The sequence below is a fragment of the Coregonus lavaretus genome, assembly GCF_964263955.1.
Source record: "Coregonus lavaretus genome assembly, chromosome: 2".
In the NCBI taxonomy this organism is placed as follows: Eukaryota; Metazoa; Chordata; class Actinopteri; order Salmoniformes; family Salmonidae; genus Coregonus; species Coregonus lavaretus.
In genome coordinates, this window is record NC_139989.1 from 81270427 (window position 1) to 81292635 (window position 22209).

The window sequence follows — 22209 nt, forward strand, 5'->3', positions numbered from 1 at the left end:
TGGTTTTACAGTGTCCCAGTCCTGTAGATGAATACCTCTCTGAGTGGTTCTCCAGTGTCCCAGTCCTGTAGATGAATACCTCTCTGAGTGGTTCTCCAGTGTCCCAGTCCTGTAGATGAATACCTCTCTGAGTGGTTCTCCAGTGTCCCAGTCCTGTAGATGAATACCTCTCTGAGTGGTTTTACAGTGTCCCAGTCCTATAGATGAATACCTCTCTGAGTGGTTTTACAGTGTCCCAGTCCTGTAGATGAATACCTCTCTGAGTGGTTCTACAGTGTCCCAGTCCTGTAGATGAATACCTCTCTGAGTGGTTTTACAGTGTCCCAGTCCTGTAGATGAATACCTCTCTGAGTGGTTCTCCAGTGTCCCAGTCCTGTAGATGAATACCTCTCTGAGTGGTTCTCCAGTGTCCCAGTCCTGTAGATGAATACCTCTCTGAGTGGTTCTCCAGTGTCCCAGTCCTGTAGATGAATACCTCTCTGAGTGGTTTTACAGTGTCCCAGTCCTATAGATGAATACCTCTCTGAGTGGTTTTACAGTGTCCCAGTCCTGTAGATGAATACCTCTCTGAGTGGTTCTCCAGTGCCCCAGTCCTGTAGATGAATACCTCTTGAGTGGTTTTACAGTGTCCCAGTCCTGTAGATGAATACCTCTCTGAGTGGTTCTCCAGTGTCCCAGTCCTGTAGATGAATACCTCTCTGAGTGGTTCTACAGTGTCCCAGTCCTGTAGATGAATACCTCTCTGAGTGGTTCTACAGTGTCCCAGTCCTGTAGATGAATACCTCTCTGAGTGGCTTTACATTGTCCCAGTCCTGTAGATGAATACCTCTCTGAGTGGTTCTACAGTGTCTCAGTCCTGTAGATGAATACCTCTCTGATTGGTTCTCCAGTGTTTCTGTGATTAATCTACATGATATATCAGCTCTTACTGTTCGCTTCAGACTTGCTCATTCAAAACCTCTATTAGAGGCATTTTCACATTATCCCTGTAGGATCAGCTGGATCCTGGAGTGTTAATAACATTAAAGCATGATGTGAAAACAAAAGATATCTTGCTTAAAGAAGAAAATAAACAAACACATTCCCCCTTCCATATGTTTGGGGGAGACTCCACAAACATATGGAAGAAGGTACTCTGGTCAGATGAGACAAAAATTGAGCTTTTTGGCCATCAAGGAAAACGCTATGTCTGGCGCAAACCCAACACCTCTCATCACCCCGAGAACACCATCCCCACAGTGAAGCATGGTGGTGGCACCATCATGCTGTGGGGATGTTTTTCATCGGCAGGGACTGGGAAACTGTTCAAAATTGAAGGAATGATGGATGGCGCTAAATACAGGGAAATTAACATAAATAAATAACATTATATCTCAAATCCAAAATGATGGAGCATAGCACCAAATGTAAAACTGTAAGCTTCAATGTCCAAACACATATGGTGTGGACTATGTGTGCCTGGTAAACACATGTGGATCTGGTGAACAGTTATCACTTGTTGACCAACTACAGGAATACTGACCTCAGAGTCTCCAGTTTACAGTGGGGATTCCCCAGTCCAGCAGAGAGCAGCTTCACTCCTGAATCCTTCAGGAAATTGTTACTCAGATCCAGCTCTCTCAGGTGTGAGGGGTTTGACTTCAGAGCTGAGACCAGAGAAGAACAGCCTTCCTCTGTGACTAGACAGCCTGACAGCCTGCAAAGAGTCAAATCATATCAAAACCACACTGCTATTCTTTGGTGGTGAAAGTAGTGGCAGTATATTTTTTCAACATTTTCATTTATACCAGTGTCCTGAAACCTGCCATATATATATCATTATTAGAAAAAATCATAATATTGTGTGTAGAGAGAAAAATGTATAGTACGAATATTTTAGTAGACTGACCAGACCAGTTTAAAAAGCAGTATCAGTCAAAAGACAGACAGTGAGGTATCAGATTTAGATTGTATTGAGTATACAGTCCACACCATATCTAGTTTGACAGTGAAGCTAACATTTTAAATGTGGCTCTATACTCCAACATTTTGGATTTGAGATCAAATGTTTCATATGAGGTGACAGTATATAATGTCACCTTTTAATTTAGTTTCATACATATCTGTTTCACAGTTTAGAAATGAAAGGACTTTATGTATCTAGTCCCCCCATTTGAAGAAGTCATAAGTATTCTGACCAATTCACTTATAGTGTATTAAAGTAGTCAAAAGTGGAGTATTTGGTTGTAAACTCGTTGGTTGCATTTGCAGTTTGTTTTGGTTGTGTTTTGGGTTATGTTTTGTCCAATAGTAACTGAATGGTGGATGATGACTGGAGTAATTTTCTGTTTCTGTTGGGGAAAACATCATCCAAAACACAACCAAGACAAACTGCAAATGCATTCAACAAGTTTGTAGAATCACAAGCTTGATGTAATCACTGTGGGTAAGGAATATGGGACCAAATACTAAACTTATGACTACTTTAATACAATATAAGTGAATATGTACAAATTATTACGACTTTTTCAAATGGGAGAACTAGATACATAAAGTGCTTTCATTTCTAAACAGTAAAACAGATATGTAGCAGTCGGGCAGTCGGCACTCATCCAGACCATCAAAGATGAACAAAACTTTGTACTTGTCGTAGTTGGAGATTCTTGACTCTTTGGTTTCCATTGAGAAGTGATTGAGAAGTGCAATCAAAGTGTGTTTTTCCTTTTTCATCAAATTCAGCTCCCGAAAAGGGAATGAAAATACAAATTGGACATCCTGATTTGCTTTTCCTTCAGCCCAGTCCAGAATGAACTTCTGCACAGAGACTGTTTTTCCAATGCCAGCGACTCCCTTTGTCAGCACAGTTCTGATAAGTTTGTCTTGTCCAGTTAAGGGTTTGAAGATGTCGTTACATTTGACTGCAGTCTCTGGTCTTGCTTGTTTCCTGGTTGTTGTCTCAATCTGTCTCAGCTCATGTTCATTATTGACCTCTCCTGTTCCACCCTCTGTGATGTAGAGCTCTGTGTAGATCTTATTGAGAAGTGTTGGGTTTCCTTGTTTAGCGATCCCCTCAAATACACATTGAAACTTCTTCTTTAGATTAGATTTGAGTTCAAGTTGGCAAATCACAGCAAGCTCATCTGAATGAAGAAATAACACAGAGGATATTAATATTACGTCTGATTTAAAGCCTACAGTATTCTAGGACTGTTATGACATTTTAAATTATAATAATTATTTCGCTCAACTGACTGTATAAATGTTTTCAGAATGCATTACAGACTGGTGTGACTGTTTATATTATTATTGGTATCTCTCTCTCTCTCTCTCTCTCTCTCTCTCTCTCTCTCTCTCTCTCTCTCTCTCTCTCTCTCTCTCTCTCTCTCTCTCTCTCTCTCTCTCTCTCTCTCTCTCTCTCTCTCTCTCTCTCTCTCTCTCTCTGTCTAAATGAATCAACACAACACATCCCTGCTGCTACTTGATGAGGTCACTAGGTGTTGTGTTAAGGCTGCTACAATATCACTGAGTTACACAGCTACTTTAGCTGTACTTTAGCTACAGCTTTTAAATGTTCTAAAACAGCATTCAACATGAGGCAGACAGCTCTTACTTTTCTCCAGTGTGTCAGCAAGCTCCTTCTGGTTCATTTTCCTCAGGACGTGCAGTGTGATCTTCAGAGCCCCCTCTCTGGCACTGCTCTCCTGCTTCTCATCTTCAGCATCCACCACTTCCTTATCCTGCTTCTGACTCTCAAAGCCTTCTGGGAGTTCTGGACTAAGAATCCTCTTGAACATCTTCAGCTCGTTCTTCACAAACGTCATAATATTCTCTTCAAGCAACTGAAATAAATCAAGTAAATAAGTTAAGCAAGAGACTAAATGCTTTCTCATTAACACATGAATGAATGATTGACAGATCAACTTTACTTGAGGTAAACAAAAACAAATGTACATAACAGGACCACATACACTGAATATGGAGGCCAGGTCTGTTTGATGACTCTGGGAAGACTGACCACTGAGAATCTCTGACTCTGATCTCTCCTGTTGGTTTCTGTAGAAAAAACATGAGATTACATCTCATCCAGGGAGTGCACACACACACACACACACACACACACACACACACATAGGGAGGGAATGTTGTGTTTGTTTAATATTGTTTCAGGACTATGAAAATGGAAAAAAGGTTTAGCCTATGGATTATGAAAACAACAAAAATAAATGGGAAAATGGGAGAGGAGAAATGACTAGAGACAGTGTTGTTTAACTCACTGACCATGACCCATGAGTTCTTCTTACCTTTGTTCAGTAGAAAAGTCTCCCTCTCTAAAGTGTAGAGGTTGAACCATAGACCAGTCACTCTTCATGGACACACAGCTGGGTACAGGGGAGGCTGGTCTCTCCTGCTTGATTGGGCTTCAACACAACAGAGACAAACATTACGTCTCTCATCTACTCTGAGCTCAGATGGGGAAACATGAGAAGAGTTTCATTCCAAAACGCTATATATCCATTTTCAGAAATGTTGGTAAATTAGATTTTATTGTTTAAAGAACTTATGAAAAAGATTGGTGTGTTTTCACTATCTAATCATGGCATGGGATTGTTCAATGACAGACATGTATTTGTTTAAAATCTATCACTTGATGGTTTCATTTCAGAGAGACAAATAATCATGTTTTTTTGCAAAATGCTACATATCTGCCTCACTCTCAGAGAAATAAGTAGTACTGCTAGGTTTTACACAGTAATAATATATATTTACCCGGGGTTCAACACCTGCTATAGTCACTATTTAATTGCTCTTCCAAAAGCATCACAGGCCTAATACGAGATATATAGCTAACTAAAGTAATGAGTGACCATCTTAGAAAATCATGGGACATATAATATTTGGTTGCATGCTATTTTATGTCAATCATATTGCTGCTTGTAGCCTATAACTGATGCTTCGTGGTCTTATGCTGCAATCTATTGGAAATATTTAGCTATTAAAAGTTATTAATTCACGTACAGACGTTGGTGAGGCAGCTGAGAAAAAAGTGTATTAGATCAGTCTCAAACCTGCCCCACACCAATTGCTGGACTTTCACACAGAGGTTACTAGGTCACCCAATTCAAAACACATTTGAAAAATAAAACAAATGTGTCTTATTTATCAAGTGTTCTGTCTTGCAATTATACATATAATAAAACAACAACAAAATAATCAAAACGCTATTTAATACTATAATTGTATTTACTAAGATAATATTATTACTAAAATAGTTTCTAAAAGTGTTCTAGGCTACCCTACCCTAGAATTAGGGGTTAGGGTTACGGCAAAAATAGGTTATAAATAGGGTAAGAGTTTCTGTATAGCACTTTGTGACATCTGCTGGTGTAAAAAGGGCTTTATAAATACATTTGATGGATTGTTAGGTTTAGGGTTTATATGGCAAAAAACTGTATGGGTTTATGGCACCCTGGCTCCTCCTTGTGGCCGTATGTGGGTACTACATAACTAATTCATTACATTTATGTCATTTAGCAGACGCTCTTATCCAGAGCGACTTACAGTTAGTGAGTGCATACATTATTTATTTATTTTTTCATACAGGCCCACAGTGGGAAACGAACCCACGGGTCTCCCGGTCTCGGCCGGCTATGACAACAAGGATCTCCAGTGGCACCTTAGACCACTGCACCACTCGGGAGACCTGACACTTCATGATACTTGCTAGGCTCATAATTTGAGGTAGCAACTGTGTCAGATCTACAAATCCATTAGCTAGACCACCCAATTAGACAACAATCACCCCATTATACCAATTTGGTTTGCAACTCAGTGAACCTGCGCAGCATTCGTAACCTTGTTAATAATAAGTTACCTGAGGTAATCCTACAGGGTTAACGCTCACCAAGTAGCCGTAACCTTGGTAATAATAAGTTACCTGAGGTAAACCTACAGGGTTAACGCTCACCAAGTAGCCGTAACCTTGTTAATAATAAATTACTTGAGGTAAACCTACAGGGTTAACGCTCACCAAGTAGCCGTAACCTTGTTAATAATAAGTTACCTGAGGTAAACCTACAGGGTTAACACTCACCAAGTAGCCGTAACATTGTTAATAATAAGTTACCTGAGGTAAACCTACAGGGTTAACGCTCACCAAGTAGCCATAACCTTGGTAATAATAAGTTACTGACACAGAGGGATTAAACACTAAAGTTACCGTCCATCTAGTGAAGAGAGGAAAACCGGACAGAGGGATGGTAGGTAGCCAGCATCCGTCAACGAGAGAGGGAGAAGCCCTCCACGGTATTTAACAGGTGGAAGAAACAACCAGGGAGCTCCATCGGTCCACAAGAAATGCAGGCAGCCGGTGATGATGTAGTGGTAGCTAGGATAACTAGGATGCTGCTGGTAAAGAGTAGCTAGCTTAGCTAGCTGTACCGACTAGCTTGGCTAACTAGCAGGTCGTTCGTCTGTCCCTCGAGGATGATGACGAATCCGGTGAACCACACAATTAAACAAGACTAGCGAGTGAAAAGGATCTGGCTACACTCATACTGTCACTGACCATTACACAAAAAAAGCAAATTGAACAATAAACTTCGGTGTCTCAACACTATAGCAAACTCCGTCGTTATTTCCCAAGATCACCTCAGACCACTCTGCGCGTAACTGGACAATATGCTTGGCGCCAAACCGTACGTGGACGCGGACAGTTCTGTACGGGGACGCGGACAGTTCCAGAACGCGGACATGAGCAGTGCCACACAATAAACTAAAAGCAGTCTTTAAAGTCGGGTACATTAGTAATATTCTTTTTTTATTATGTCAAACAAAATAAAATCGTTTTTTAAAACAATATTTTGAGATCTGGGCACGTATCCAAAAAGCGTCTCAGAGTAGTAAAATTGGTACTCTCTCTCCCCAGATAGACTCATTTAATACTGGGTCGTTACAATATTTTGAGATCTGGGCCCATATCCAAAAAGCGTCTCAGAGTAGAAAATGTGTCGTATAAGTGCTGAGAATAAAGCAGTTTTAGTCCTACTCTTATGGGTATAAATTAAAGCTATGCATGAAGCCTCTTTATTCATAAGTGTCCCACCGAGTTGGCAGATATTTAGGACACCTCATGAGCTGTCCTAACCAGTTAAGAGGTACCAGCAGGTGTCTTGATAATAGAAACATGCAGCGAGTCAGTGGTTCCTGTGCAACATGTAATTGCTTTAGAGCAGTGGCGACCTGTCATTCAGGGCAGAGCCCCACCTGTTTAGCAGATGCTCTTACCCAGCAGCGATTTACAGTAAGTGCATTCATCTTAAGATAGCTAGGTGAGACAACCAGTTAATACAGTCAAATATACAGGATACGAACATTCAATTTCAGCTAAACAATGGATATATAGCGTTTTGCAATAAAAATAATAATAATTATCTACATCTAAAATCTATTAATTAAACATCTGAGAACAGCAATATTGAAGGTACCCATAAGCAACCATTTCTGATTATTGTGGAAATAGCATTTAGGAAATAAACTCTTAATAATTCTTAAACAAAATTGTCATCTCACCTCTTAGCTTTGGTGTCATGTTCCCCAGAGAGACTCATTTTAGAGGTAGGGCCCCCCTCCTCTCTCTCCCCTGAGAGACTCATTTTAGACCACTGACCCTTAAACAGAGATCCAACATGTTGGTTGTAGTTAACACAGTAATTCTTGAATGTGAATTGATATAATTTATTAATTATCTCTTACAATATCGAAACAGTCAGGTGATTTAATGCAATCACATGAACATGTAGTTGTGACATATCTTCTCCATGTTAACTGTCAATAATAATAATAAGTCACTGTTTGTTAAGGTAGTTATAGACAGTGCAGCAACACAAGGCCATGTCTCACACTTATTTGTATTCATTAAAAGTCGGCCATTTATTATTTTTGAATCTGTTATTTTCTAAACGTATCTGAGAATGTAGACAGAAGGGCTAAAACGGGCTTGATTGATCTGGGGGGGATCAGTGATCTATACAGGAAGGTTTCTTGCAACAATTAATATATTTTATATTATTTAAAGTAGGCTAGGTTATAATGTATAACAGTTTTTTTGTTGTTGTGTAAAGCAGATCAAGGTCTATACCTCAGCAAGTGGCGACCTGTTATTCAGGGCAGGTGGCCTTTCCTGTTTTGCATGTTATTGTGGCATTAATACATGTCACATATCAGTTTGCTAACAATGTAAAAAATATATACACTACCGGTCAAAAGTTTTAGAACACATACTCATTCAAGGGTTTTTCTTTATTTTGTACTATTTTCTACATTGTAGAATAATAGTGAAGACATCAAAACTATGAAATAACACATATGGTATCATGTAGTCACCAAAAAAGTGTTAAACAAATCAAAATGAATTTTATATTTGAGATTCTTCAAATAGCCACCCTTTTTCCTTGATGACAGCTTTGCACACTCTTGGCATTCTCTCAACCAGCGACCCGTCATTAAGGGCAGGTGGCCTTTCCTGTTTTGCATGTTATTTTGGCATTAATACGTGTCACATATCAGTTTGCAAAAAAATACAAAAAAATATATATATCATTGAGTTAATAAAGCCGCATACAAACATGGTCTCTTTTTGGTTTTCTTGAGTAAGGCAGCTCCAAAATGCAGTTGTTTCAGCCTAGCTCAGTGCTTTCTGTGGTGGTGGGGCAAGCCAGAAGAAAATACGGAGCGCTGCGCCATGATTGGCTCAGTGTTCTGTCACTCATGGGGACACTACATCACTGCCAAGTCTAAGGGTAGAGCTAGAAAATTCAAGCCCCCTGGGTGCTGCCACAGAGTTACATTAGAAGTGCCCATCCAAGAAGGTCATTGGCCACAGATAAAATTACGTCAAATCACATTATATCTACAGTAGCTTTGATTGGACTGATCATGTCAACATCATACTTTCAAAATCTTAGCCAGCAGTCATCATCACGAATCAAGTCGACAATCTACAGGCAAATCCTTTTTAATCCTTGTCATATGAAGAGAAATAATGAAGAGAAATGATAGGACAGCTGTTGGGACTCTGCTGTTGGGACTCTGCTGTTGGGACTCTGCTGTTGGGACTCTGCTGTCGGGACTCTGCTGTTGGGACTCTGCTGTCAGGACTCTGCTGTCGGGACTCTGCTGTCGGGACTCTGCTGTCGGGACTCTGCTGTCGGGACTCTGCTGTCGGGACTCTGCTGTTGGGACTCTGCTGTTGGGCTCTGCTGTTGGGACTCTGCTGTTGGGACTCTGCTTTATGTAGGCCCTAACAGTTTGTGGGCACCGTTTCTCACCGTTATAGTGCAATGAATGTATTGTTTAGTGTTGTGTTGTGGAGTGGCTTTGCTGGCATGCATCCCCCTTTATTTATGTTTTGCCCCACCAAGATTGACATGCTAAAATCACCACTGACCTCAGCTATATCCTAGATGACCAGCCTAAACCTGTTCAGATCAGTTCCCATAACGTTATAGACCTAACAGTAGCAGGACAGAGCTTGTAGCCTAGGTATGGTATTTTACACACCATTTCAAACGGAGACCATCAGGTTTGTCAGCATGATAAGTGATCATAGCTCAAACCTACTCTGACTATTGAATGTCTGACGTCGACCTTATAATAGTTTGTAGTTTAGCCTAGACCTACGAGAGTCTGCCCGTCTTTCCTACATATCAACACATTTATCCGACTTCTAATGTTACAGAGAAATATGTGCCACAGTTTCAACAGCCATTGTGTAACTGCGTAGGCTACACACTTACTTTCACGTTCATATGAGGAAATCACAGAACTTCTTACAGTCGCTGGTGCAGCCGCCTGTTCTCTTGCAGATGAAGTAGCTTTTATAGGCGACTCATTCAACCAGCCTAAACAACAGTAAATAAAAGATGTCAAATGGTCAAAAGTCAATCCTGATATAGCCATGTACATCAACGAGAGGTGTATTGCTACAGATGTAGGATCTTAATTTTAGCCAGTTTGCTACAGCAGGAAAATAATCCTGCAGTAACAGGACATTTTAATTATTATGGGAATGGCAGGCAGGGATGTAGCTCAGTTGGTAGAGCATGGCATTTGCAACGGCAGGGTTGTGGGTTCGATTCCAGTATAAAAAAATTAAATTTATGCACTCGCAATGTATGTAAGTCGCTCTGGATAAGAGCGTCTGCTAAATGACTAAAATGTAAAAAATCACCATGTAGAATTATGTGTACAGATGTAGGATCTTTAATTTGATCACCCCCCACTGCAGAATAACTTTCCCTAAACGCAGTAATTGTAAAACTTGTAGTGTATTTGAGTTTTTAAAAGGCTTTTGAAGTTTGTAATTTCCACTTAGAAATGGCAGACTTGAGTTTCGCTTAATAAAAATGTATCAACCGCTACAAAAATGTCCATTAATTATAATTCACATAATAATTCACATTTCCTGTTGTTGCAGGAATATTTTCCTGCTGTAGCAAACTGGCTCAAATTAAGATCCTACATATGTATGTGTAAATGTACTTGGCGAATAAAGGTGATTCTGATTCTGCAAAGGTTGAGTCTCTAGATTCCCTTGTTGCTCTGGGGAAATAATTAAATGGTTGTCATAGTGATTTAAACTGGGCCTGGTTATCTCCAAACTCTGAGGCCATGTCATTTATTATATTTCACCCAATTGATAAAGGCAGCTAGAAGGCTGAACCCAGAAGACAACTTTAAATCAACACTTACTGATATTATCCTAAAATCCTTTCAATCATATTGTTGTGTCTCTTTGTTCAACGGACGTCGGGTAGCCTGTGATATTAATATTGTAGCAAACAGCGGGGCAGGGCAGTGAACCCAGGTCGCTGGCCAAAACTAGGTTAACCCTATTGCTGCGATGGGAATTGTAACCTGTCTCACACTGCCCCCTATAAAAGCAAGTCCTGTGCTTCGACTACTCAGACCCCTCAAACATCCGGGCCGTGCATTCTGATGGCCTCACAGACACCATACTACTTCTGACACCAATGTAGCAAACAGCGGGGCAGGGAAGCGAACCCAGGTTGCACTTGTAAAAAGGCAAACAACCTACGCATCGCGCCACTGGCGCCAATTGGGTTACTTGGTTGGAATTGCATCATAGTACATGGGAATAATGATGCATTTTATTTAGTAAAGTGGTTTCTTGCATCAAACACAACAAAATGTTCAGTCACCTCCTCCTTGTGTGAAGGACAAGTAGATAAACAGGTTAATGTCAAGCTCTGTATGTTTTTTGGAATGTCTCATTCAATGTAGGCTTACATTGAACACCACACATTGGCTGCTACTGTAGGCTGAATGATAGAACAGCTATTTCCATGTTAAATGTTATTGGAGGCCTTTTTTACATTATGATCAAATAGCCTACTTGGTCTCTGTTAAAACTGTAACTTAATGTGGGTACAGCCTCAGTGTTCACAGTAAACTCACGCCGGAAGTTGCACAGATCGCTACACTATAGTAGAACTATGATACAATTACATTTATCATACGAAATGTGAAATGTAGAACTATGACGAATTAATATTGATGTATTGAATTCACAGGAGGTTGGTGGCACCTTAATTGGGGAGGACGGGCTTGTGGTAATGGCTGGAGCGGAATAGGTGGAATGGTATCTTTAATATGAGCCGTCCTCCCCTCAGCAACCTCCACTGATTGAATTTGACTTGCCCACGTCCAGTTAGCGCCATTTTGTACGATTAAACTGTCAAGTCATTATATATTTTCCGTTCTGCTGAGAGCACCTTCCTGATGACTAGCGCTCTGTACATTCCTATGGATGAGGCCTGAGCTGGAATGTGAAGCTAACTGAAGCTATCTTTAGAAAACCAGTATATCTAGCTTGCATCATAGTCCACCCCTCAGGCTAAGTTCAGGTTACAGCATGAGGCAGACATCAACAGCCGAGTTGTAGGCTACTACCTGGGTTGTACTCATTAGTTTACACCGCAGCCAACAGTTATAAAAATTTTGCATAAACGGTTTGCTCCAAACGCTGTACAAGGTGATCTAAACAGTTTACGTTGCCAAACGTTTTGCTACGGTGGGCACTAATGAACACACACAACCTGTTTTGAGGAAGTGTAAGTTGTTGTTAGTCTTTCCACAGTATTTATTTGTCTCTCTTTCACACAACATACCTTCCTGAGTGAAAAGAGTTAACAGTAGATTAGAAAGAGAAAATGTTGTTGCTTGTTGTGTTTTAAGCCTGTTTTGAGAAGACAAGTCTATAGACCTATGATACAGTACACTCTTAGAAAAAAGAGTTCCAAAAGGGTCCTCTGGCTGTCCCCATAGGATAACGCTTTTGGGTTCCAGGTAGAACCCTTCTGGCTTCCATGTAGAACACTCTGTGGAAAGGGTTCTTCATGGAACCCAAAAGGGTTCTACCTAGTACCAAAAAGGGTTTTTAAGGAGAGTAGGCCTATTATAACACTGTCCACAAAACATATCATTAACTATATGAATACACATAACAATATCATCAACTATATTAATACACATAACAATATCATCAATTATATGAATACACATAACAATATCATCAACTATATTAATACACATAACAATATCATCAACTATATTAATACACATAACAATATCATCAACTATATTAATACACATAACAATATCATCAACTATATTAATATCATAACAATCGTCGTCTTACCTTTTATATGTCTCTCAATAGAAGTAGAGTCTGGAATGATCATTCGGTCATGGAAAGTTCCTTTAGTTTGTTCTGCTCATTTCCATATCAGGTTCTACCTGTTCTCTCTCCCACTCCCTGTCTCTTTATAGCTCTTACAATGTGCCTTGGCATACATTCTACAAGTGTCTGGAACTCCAAATGTAGTTCTGATTTAGTGTTCCAAATGGAAACAATTTGATTAAACAGGTTAATATGGTTAAAATACATTAAGACAGTAATGCTGTGATTGTTTTAATTATTTTGTTATGTATTGAAATGTTTGACTTTATTTTCCCTATGTCCTTTCAATATAGGAACAATTTGTGAAATGACAGCCTTCTGTAAATATGGACAAAAGTCTATGGATTCATTTGATGGTATGTGTCTTGCAACATTATGTAAAATTACAGGTTGAGAAACACTGCATCTTCCTAGGTGCATATGTGAGAAGGAACGCAAACTGTCTCCATATGTGTGTGCCATCCCTAAACATCAAGTGTTTGTGGTTCATTAAAATGTTTATTGTCAAGGTAAAAAAAAAAAAATGTCTTGAACACTATTGGAGGGATGTGACATCATTCTTCCACAATAAATTCCATAATTTAGTGTTTTGTTGATGGTTGTCTTCAATTGGGTTGAGACCTGGTGACTGAGATGGCCATGGCATATTGTGAAACATCAGCAAGTTCAACAGTCTTCATCACTGAAGCTCCTGCCAAACGTGCCCCAACAATCACCAATCGTTAAGCTCTTCCTGAGCAGGGTCGGAATCTCTCTTCGTTGCAGCTCCTCTCTCCCCAGGGGTAGCAGCTCCTCTCTCCCCAGGGGTAACAGCTCCTCTCTCCCCAGGGGTATCAGCTCCTCTCTCCCCAGGGGTATCAACTCCTCTCTCCCCAGGGGTAGCAGCTCCTCTCTCCCCAGGGGTAGCAGCTCCTCTCTCCCCAGGGGTAGCAGCTCCTCTCTCCCCAGGGGTAGCAGCTCCTCTCTCCCCAGGGGTAGCAGCTCCTCTCTCCCCATGATAGCAGCTCCTCTCTCCCCAGGGGTAGCAGCTCCTCTCTCCCCAGGGGTATCAGCTCCTCTCTCCCCAGAGTAGCAGCTCCTCTCTCCCCAGGGGTAACAGCTCCTCTCTCCACAGGGGTAGAAGCTCCTCTCTCCCCAGGGGTAGCAGCTCCTCTCTCCCCAGGGGTATCAGCTCCTCGCTCCCCAGGGGTAACAGCTCCTCTCTCCCCAGGGGTAACAGCTCCTCTCTCCCCAGGGGTAGCAGCTCCTCTCTCCCCAGGGGTAGCAGCTCCTCTCTCCCCAACAATATGTCTTCCTCGTCTTGTCTAGTGTCTCTCTCCATCAAATCCTATTCTTCTGTTGCTGTCTCTGTGTCTTGACTGGTGTCTCTCTCCATCATATCATATTCTTCTGTTGCTGTCTCTGTGTATTGTCTGGTGTCTCTCTCCATCATATCATATTCTTCTGTTGCTGTCTCTGTGTCTTGTCTGGTGTCTCTCTCCATCATATCATATTCTTCTGTTGCTGTCTCTGTGTCTTGTCTGGTGTCTGTCTCCATCATATCATATTCTTCTGTTGCTGTCTCTGTGTCTTGTCTGGTGTCTCTCTCCATCATATCATATTATTATGTTGCTGTCTCTGTGTCTTGTCTGGTGTCTCTCTCCATCATATCCTATTCTTCTGTTGCTGTCTCTGTGTCTGTCTGATGTCTCTCTCCATCATATCCTATTCTCCTGTTGCTGTCTCTGTGTCTTGTCTGGTGTCTCTCTCCATCATATCCTATTCTTCTGTTGCTGTCTCTGTGTCTTGTCTGGTGTCTCTCTCCATCATATCATATTCTTCTGTTGCTGTCTCTGTGTATTGTCTGGTGTCTCTCTCCATCATATCATATTCTTCTGTTGCTGTCTCTGTGTCTTGTCTGGTGTCTCTCTCCATCATATCATATTCTCCTGTTGCTGTCTCTGTGTATTGTCTGGTGTCTCTCTCCATCATATCATATTCTTCTGTTGCTGTCTCTGTGTCTTGTCTGGTGTCTCTCTCCATCATATCATATTCTTCTGTTGCTGTCTCTGTGTCTTGTCTGGTGTCTCTCTCCATCATATCATATTATTATGTTGCTGTCTCTGTGTCTTGTCTGGTGTCTCTCTCCATCATATCCTATTCTTCTGTTGCTGTCTCTGTGTCTGTCTGATGTCACTCTCCATCATATCCTATTCTCCTGTTGCTGTCTCTGTGTCTTGTCTGGTGTCTCTCTCCATCATATCCTATTCTTCTGTTGCTGTCTCTGTGTCTTGTCTGGTGTCTCTCTCCATCATATCATATTCTTCTGTTGCTGTCTCTGTGTATTGTCTGGTGTCTCTCTCCATCATATCATATTCTTCTGTTGCTGTCTCTGTGTCTTGTCTGGTGTCTCTCTCCATCATATCATATTCTCCTGTTGCTGTCTCTGTGTATTGTCTGGTGTCTCTCTCCATCATATCATATTCTTCTGTTGCTTTCTCTGTGTATTGTCTGGTGTTTCTCTTTAGTTTTGCAATCCAAAACGATCAAGGGGATACTGGGGTAGCTTAACAATGTTTTGGACCTCTATAGGGCTGTTGGGGTGACTGTATCACTGCCACACCGGCAGTCATCAGTCATGACCGCAGTCATCAGTCATCAGTCATCAGTCATCAGTCATGACCGCAGTCATCAGTCATCAGTCATCAGTCATGACCGCAGTCATCAGTCATCAGTCATCAGTCATCAGTCAGGACCGCAGTCATCAGTCATCAGTCATCAGTCATGACCGCAGTCATCAGTCATCAGTCATCAGTCATCAGTCAGGACCGCAGTCATCAGTCATCAGTCATCAGTCATGACCGCAGTCATCAGTCATCAGTCATCAGTCATCAGTCATCAGTTATGACTGAAGTCATCAGTCATCAGTCATCAGTCATCAGTCATCAGTCATGACCGCAGTCATCAGTCATCAGTCATCAGTCATCAGTCATCAGTCATCAGTCATGACCGCAGTCAAATTCCACAAGACTGTTGAGTCATGGTAATCTCTTCTGACGCATCATGCAGCCCATATATGTTTTGATTTCTAAGACATTCTAGGGTAGAGAAGAGAATTATTAGTATATTTTTTTTTTTTTTTTTTTTTTTTTTATAATATGTTTATTATTTTCCAATAAAAATAAAGTAAAAGAGACAGCAATACAAACAATGACATTCATTGTACTGTTGGATGGGATGGCCAGTTTAGAGGACAAAACAAAAGTTAACTCACACATACACAAAATAAAACAAAATCCTATTAGGTGGTACGTGTATAAGAAGACAGCATATAGTCATTACAAGCAGTGTAGTTCAGCCAAAAATAAATATTGAGTGGAGTACAGCACAGAGTAGCAGCAGATCGTCAGCCCAGTTATGAAGCGGGACTAGACCATTTATCCAGTATCGGCTGCCATATTTTGTAAAACAATGGACTTCTATTGGAGGTGTTGTATCGAATCTTTTCCATATGGATTACATTCCCTAAATCCCGTAACCACATTTCAAAGGTAGGTACAGTCTCCAATTTCCAAAATTGCAATATGAGCCTTTTGGCTAATAGAGTACAAAGAGAGACAGCTTTCCCCTTCCCATCAACTGTACCAAACAGAGCGATCAATGGGTCTGGGGCTAGAACTCTATCAAAGGCCTTAGATAAGTAATCAAAAATGAGAGCCCAGTAAGCCTGTAATTTAGGGCATGTCCAGAATAAGTGGGACAACGTCCCCTCCTCCTGCTTGCACCTCTCACACAGTGGTGAGGTGTCCGGGAATATTTTATGCAGTTTTACTTTTGAGTAGTGTAACCTGTGTATTACATTTACATTTTACATTTTAGTCATTTAGCAGACGCTCTTATCCAGAGCGACTTACAGTTAGTGAATACATATCTTTTTATACTGCCCCCCCCATGGGAATCGAACCCACAACCCTGGCGTTGCAAACGCCATGCTCTATCAACTGAGCTACATCCCTGCCGGCCATTCCCTCCCCTACCCTGGACGACGCTGGGCCAATTGTGCGCCGCCCATGAGTCTCCCGGTCGCGGCCGGCTGCGACAGAGCCTGGATTCGAACCAGGATCTCTAGTGGCACAGTTAGCACTGCGATGCAGTGCCTTAGACCACTGCGCCACTCAGGAGTTATAAGTGTATCACCTTAAACTGTACAAGGTTGTGTCTGGCATTCACTGAACTGTGGTTTATATTCCTGAGAGCTTCTATCCAGTCCTCATTTGAGATTTCTGAACCAAGTTCTTGTTCCCAAGCCCTTTTAATGGTGTCTGTGGATACCTCTATGTGGGCCTGTAGCACATCATACAGTCTGGAGACCGACCCTTTTGAATGGGGTTTGACAAGGATCAAGCTATCTAATGTAGGACTATTTGGCTTCATGCCATACTGTGGGATGTGTGTCCTTAAGAAATTCCTGATTTGGAGGTATCTGAAAAAATGTGTTGTTGGCATGTTGAACTTTGCCTGTAGTTGTTGAAATGAAGCTAACTGACCATCTATGTATAGATTACCAATTGTTGTGAGCCCCTTCTCCCTCCACTGTGAAAACACCACATCATCCATTGCAGGGTGGAAAGCATGATTCCGGCTAATCGGGCTGTCTATGTACACAGTGGGTATGTTAAGAAAATCCCTAATCTGTTTCCAGATCCTAAGAGTATGACAAATGACTGGATTGGAGTCATAAGTGGCTTTTTTCACATATGATGGGCTATTAACAAGTGCAGGGAGTGAGGAACGTTGACAGGAGGCCTGCTCAATCAAAAGCCATGAAGGCATATCCTTCCGTCTCATCTCAGGTAAACTTTCCCTCCAGAAAGACACAATGTTCAGATTAGCAGCCCAATAATACAGTTTGAAGTGAGGAAGGCCAAAGCCCCCCTCTATCTTGTACTTGCATAAATGCTTCTTTGCAATTCTGGCTGCCTTGTTATCCCATAAAAATTGAGTTACTATTGAATCCAGTTTCTTAAAATAGCTTTGTGGTATGAAATTGGGTAGACATTGGAAGAGGTAAAGAAACCTGGGTAGGACAACCATTTTAATAGCGTTTATACGACCAACCAAGGAAATAGGCAGAGTTTTCCAGAAATCTATATTTTGTTTAAGCTGATATATTTTCATGTCCCAATTCACTTTCAATAGCTGGTCAAGGTCTCTTGTCACTACAATGCCAAGGCTTGTGAACTTGTCCCTCACTGTTCTAAGCGGGGTAGATTGCAGAAATTGCATATCCACAGGCCGTGATATTGGCATCATCTCACTTTTTTGCCAGTTTATCTTGTAGCCAGAGAAGGAGCCGAATGTGTTTATCAAGTTCAGTAATGGTGGAATAGACGTTTTAGGCTTGGACAAAAACAAAAGAACATCGTCTGCATATAGGGAAATTTTGTGCTGTGTGTCTTTTATTTTAACAGAAGCTATATCGGCACATGCCCGAATGCGCGTAGCAAGGGGTTCCATGGCTATAGCGAAGAGAGCAGGCGAAATAGGGCACCCCTGTCGGCACCCCTTGAACAGGCGGAATGACTGCGACATTTCCTGATTGGTCACCACGGACGCCATTGGGTGTGCATAAATAATTCTTATCCAATTAATAAATTCCTTTCCAAATCCGAAATGCTCCAGAACCGACATCATATACTTCCACTCAATCTGATCAAACGCCTTCTCTGCATCAAGAGCTATTACCACTGCCTCAACTTTATGATCATGATACATTACGTTGAAAAGGCGTCTCAAATTGTAGTATATATGTCGGCCCGGGATAAAACCTGTCTGGTCAGGGTGTATGATGTCGGAAATATATTTTTTCAATCGGTTTGCCAATATCTTTGTCAACACCTTGTTTTCTATGGGGAGTAACGACACGGGGCGATACGACGACATCTCCATGGAATCTCTATCTTTTTTCAAGATCAGGGCTATTGTAGCCTCATACAGTGTTTGTGGGAGTTTGGTATTTTCTTTGGATTGTTGAAACATTCGCAGCATAAGTGGAGATAGACTAGCGCAGTACTTCTTATAGAATTATATTACATATCCATCGGGCCCAGGGGCCTTGCTGTTTGGAAATTGTGCTATCGCTGTGTTAATTTCATCTAAGGTTATCCCTGCATCGAGTGCGGCAGCTGCCCCCCTGTCTAGTTTAGGAAGTTCACAATCAGCGAGAAAGCGTTCCATAGTTTGTGGATCAGTAGCATCGCATTTTGATTGGTATAGCTCTGAGTAAAACTGTGCAAAGCATTTATTAATGTCCTGCGGATCTGTTACTATTTTACCCTTCTTGTCTTTTATTTTGTGAATAGCTCTAGATGCTTGTACATGCCTTAGCTGTCTTGCTAATAATTTATGTGGTTTGTCCCCCAGTTCAAAATAACTTTGTTGCGTTCTAGCAAGTAAAGAGCCCACCCGTTTCGAAAGGATGGTATTGTATTCATACTTTAACTTTGTGATCTTCTCAAGGACTGTATACGAGGAATTTGTCCTAAAAACGTTCTCCTGTTCCCCTAACTCTCTTTCAATTTCTCTCAGCCTAGTATTGGCACGTTTCTTCCTCTCTGATGTATAAGAAATAATGTAACCTCTAATCACAGCCTTTAGAGATTCCCAAAGGGTGGAGTCGTCAACATCCCCCGTGTCGTTATTACTGAGGAAAAAGGCAATCTGCTCCTCCAAATACTGACAAAAAGCCTCATCTTTCAACAGGTATGCGTCTAAGCGCCACGGTCGCCGACCTGTCGACATATTGTCGAGTTTCAGCACCATGGACAGAGGAGAGTGGTCCGTAATTAGAATGGGGTGATAGGTAACCGACTCAGCTGCTGAGATTAGTTTGGAGTCCAACAAAAAATAGTCAATTCTGGAATATGATTTATGAACTGATGAGAAGAAAGAATAATCCCTGTCTGTTGGGTGCGTCAGTCTCCAAATATCGACAATGTTAAGGTTTGTCATCAATGTATTTAGACAGACACTGGCATTTGATTGTTGAAGTGACCTTGATAGCTGTTTATCTAAAAGAGGGTCTAACGTACAGTTAAAGTCACCTCCAACAATAACACTTGTATCCGAGATATTTGGTATGGCCTTAAATACCCTTTGAAAAAATAATGGATCATCGAAGTTGGGTCCATATAAATTGACCAAGGTTATTGGTTTTGAATTCAGTGTACCAGCCACAATAATATACCGACCATTAGGATCTGAAATCGAGGTTGAGTAAACAAAAGGAATGTTTTTCCTTATCAGGATTGCTACCCCTCTCGCTTTTGCATCAAAGTTAGACTGGTATATCTGACCGATCCAGCCGACTCGTAGCTTGGCCTGCGCGGGGCGTTTAATATGAGTTTCTTGAAGAAGCACTATGTCAGCACCCAGTGATTTAAGATGAGAAAAAACCTTAGCTCGTTTCACGACATGCCCTAATCCATTACAGTTCCAGCTGACTATCTTTATTCCACCTGGTCTACTCTGTGCTCGGTCACTATGTGGCATTTCTTATTTTAAAGCAAATTGCTGCTGTCATACAAAACCCAGAAGAAAAACGTCCCGCCGTGCGGGAGCTTGTCATGCCACCTGTACTAATAAACGTGAACATAAAACACAGACCCCAACCCCCCTCCCGTCCCTTTACTGAGTGACTTCCCCAAACGAAGCACTCCTTGGCTAACACACAAACGTTAGGGTGTCTAGACATAAAGCTTGAACTAACTCGTCGTCTATAGATGCTCCGCATATAAACTAATATTAAATAACACTTAACTTAACTCTCATGTTAGGGGGTGAGTGGCGCTAAAACATGACATGCCAAACAATGCTATATTAGCCACAACATCTCACCTATCCTATAAGTCCCAATTTCTGATCTTCTGATCGAAAAGACATAGGCCGGAAATTCAATTCACACACATTCCTGGCCTGTATTTGGCCATTTAGCCTGCTGGCACAGCCGTTCTGTATCCTCAGCCGGGGAGCTTGCTTGTCAAGAACAGATCTGCCTCTTTTGCGTTGTCAAACGTACGTGTTGATCCCTCGACTGTCACCTTAAACCGGGCTGGGAAGAGGAATCCATATCGGATGTTGGCCACCCTGCATTTGTTGCGTACCTCATCGTACTCTTTCCGTTGGTTCCTCACCTCCAAGGTAAGATCTGGGTAGAAAGACACCCTGGCTCCGTTGTAGTTAAGGGGGAACTTTTGACTAGCCAGCTTGAGGATGAGATCCCTGGTGTGGGGATAGTGCAGCCTTACAATGAATGGCCTTGGTGGCCCGCCCTTGGCCGGCTTCGTTGCCTGTGCTCTGTGTGCGCGGTCGATCAGGATGGCCGTTTTGAAGTGTTCACTCCCCAGCAATGCCGGTATCAGCTCCGAGACAAATTCAGTGGGTTTCCCTTTCTCCGTGTCCTCCTGGATCCCACATATTCGGATGTTCTGGCGTCTTGAATGCGACTCGAGCATTTCCAGTCGGGCCTTCAGGGTTTTGTTGTCATTTTTGAACGTTGCGCACTGTTTCTCTATGTCCTGTAGCCTGGCCTCGTGATCGATTGTCGTCTGCTCAACCTCGTGCACCCTTCCCTTAGTTGCCTTGACAGTTTCGGCCAAAGACCCAATACTCTTTGAGATATCAGCCAACCTTGTGTCCACCTTCTTGCTTAGTGCGTTTATGGCAGCCAGTATGTCACTTTGAGTAGGATCTGTGGGGAACTCTTGGAAGCTAGCCTCTTCAGCTAGCTCCTCGTGGGTCGGCGACGTTGAAATTGGTTCGTTGTCTATCTCATTCCAATTATCTTGTTTAGCGCCCCCTTTTTTGTTGCCTTTTCCCTTTGTCATATTTGTTTGAAGTTATAGGTTGTGAGAGGTTAAGATAAATATTAATTTGTTTCAAAATTGAGCGGAGCTCTAGCAATGCACGTCTACTCCATAGCACACTCTCTAGCGCCCCCCCGAGCTCAGTTCATTGTTAAAGCACCTTTAGTACATAGTGGGGTTGAGTTGCTTTGTTGAGCTCAGTTCATTGTTAAAGCACCTTTAGTACATAGTGGGGTTGAGTTGCTTTGTTGTGCTCAGTTCATTGTTAAAGCACCTTTTGTACATAGTGGGGTTGAGTTGCTTTGTTGAGCTCAGTTCATTGTTAAAGCACCTTTAGTACATAGTGGGGTTGAGTTGCTTTGTTGAGCTCAGTTCAATGTTAAAGCACCTTAAGTACATAGTGGGGTTGAGTTGCTTTGTTGAGCTCAGTTCATTGTTAAAGCACCTTTAGTACATAGTGGGGTTGAGTTGCTTTGTTGTGCTCAGTTCATTGTTAAAGCACCTTTTGTACATAGTGGGGTTTAGTTGCTTTGTTGAGCTCAGTTCATTGTTAAAGCACCTTTAGTACATAGTGGGGTTGAGTTGCTTTGTTGAGCTCAGTTCAATGTTAAAGCACCTTAAGTACAT

General features: G+C 41.7%; 1 protein-coding gene across 1 annotated transcript; it reads right to left on the reverse strand.

Moving 5' to 3' along the window:
* Positions 1-2520: 2520 nt before the first annotated feature.
* On the reverse strand, positions 2521-4453 carry LOC311099064 (NACHT, LRR and PYD domains-containing protein 6-like; the record flags this gene model as incomplete). Its single annotated transcript, XM_084139677.1, has 4 exons — positions 4281-4453; positions 3948-4032; positions 3590-3818; positions 2521-3119 (listed from the first exon to the last, which is right to left on the reverse strand). The coding sequence occupies exons 1-4, from the start codon at positions 4346-4348 to the stop codon at positions 2521-2523; spliced, it is 981 nt and encodes a 326-aa protein (XP_083995803.1). The 5' UTR covers positions 4349-4453.
* Positions 4454-22209: the final 17756 nt, after the last annotated feature.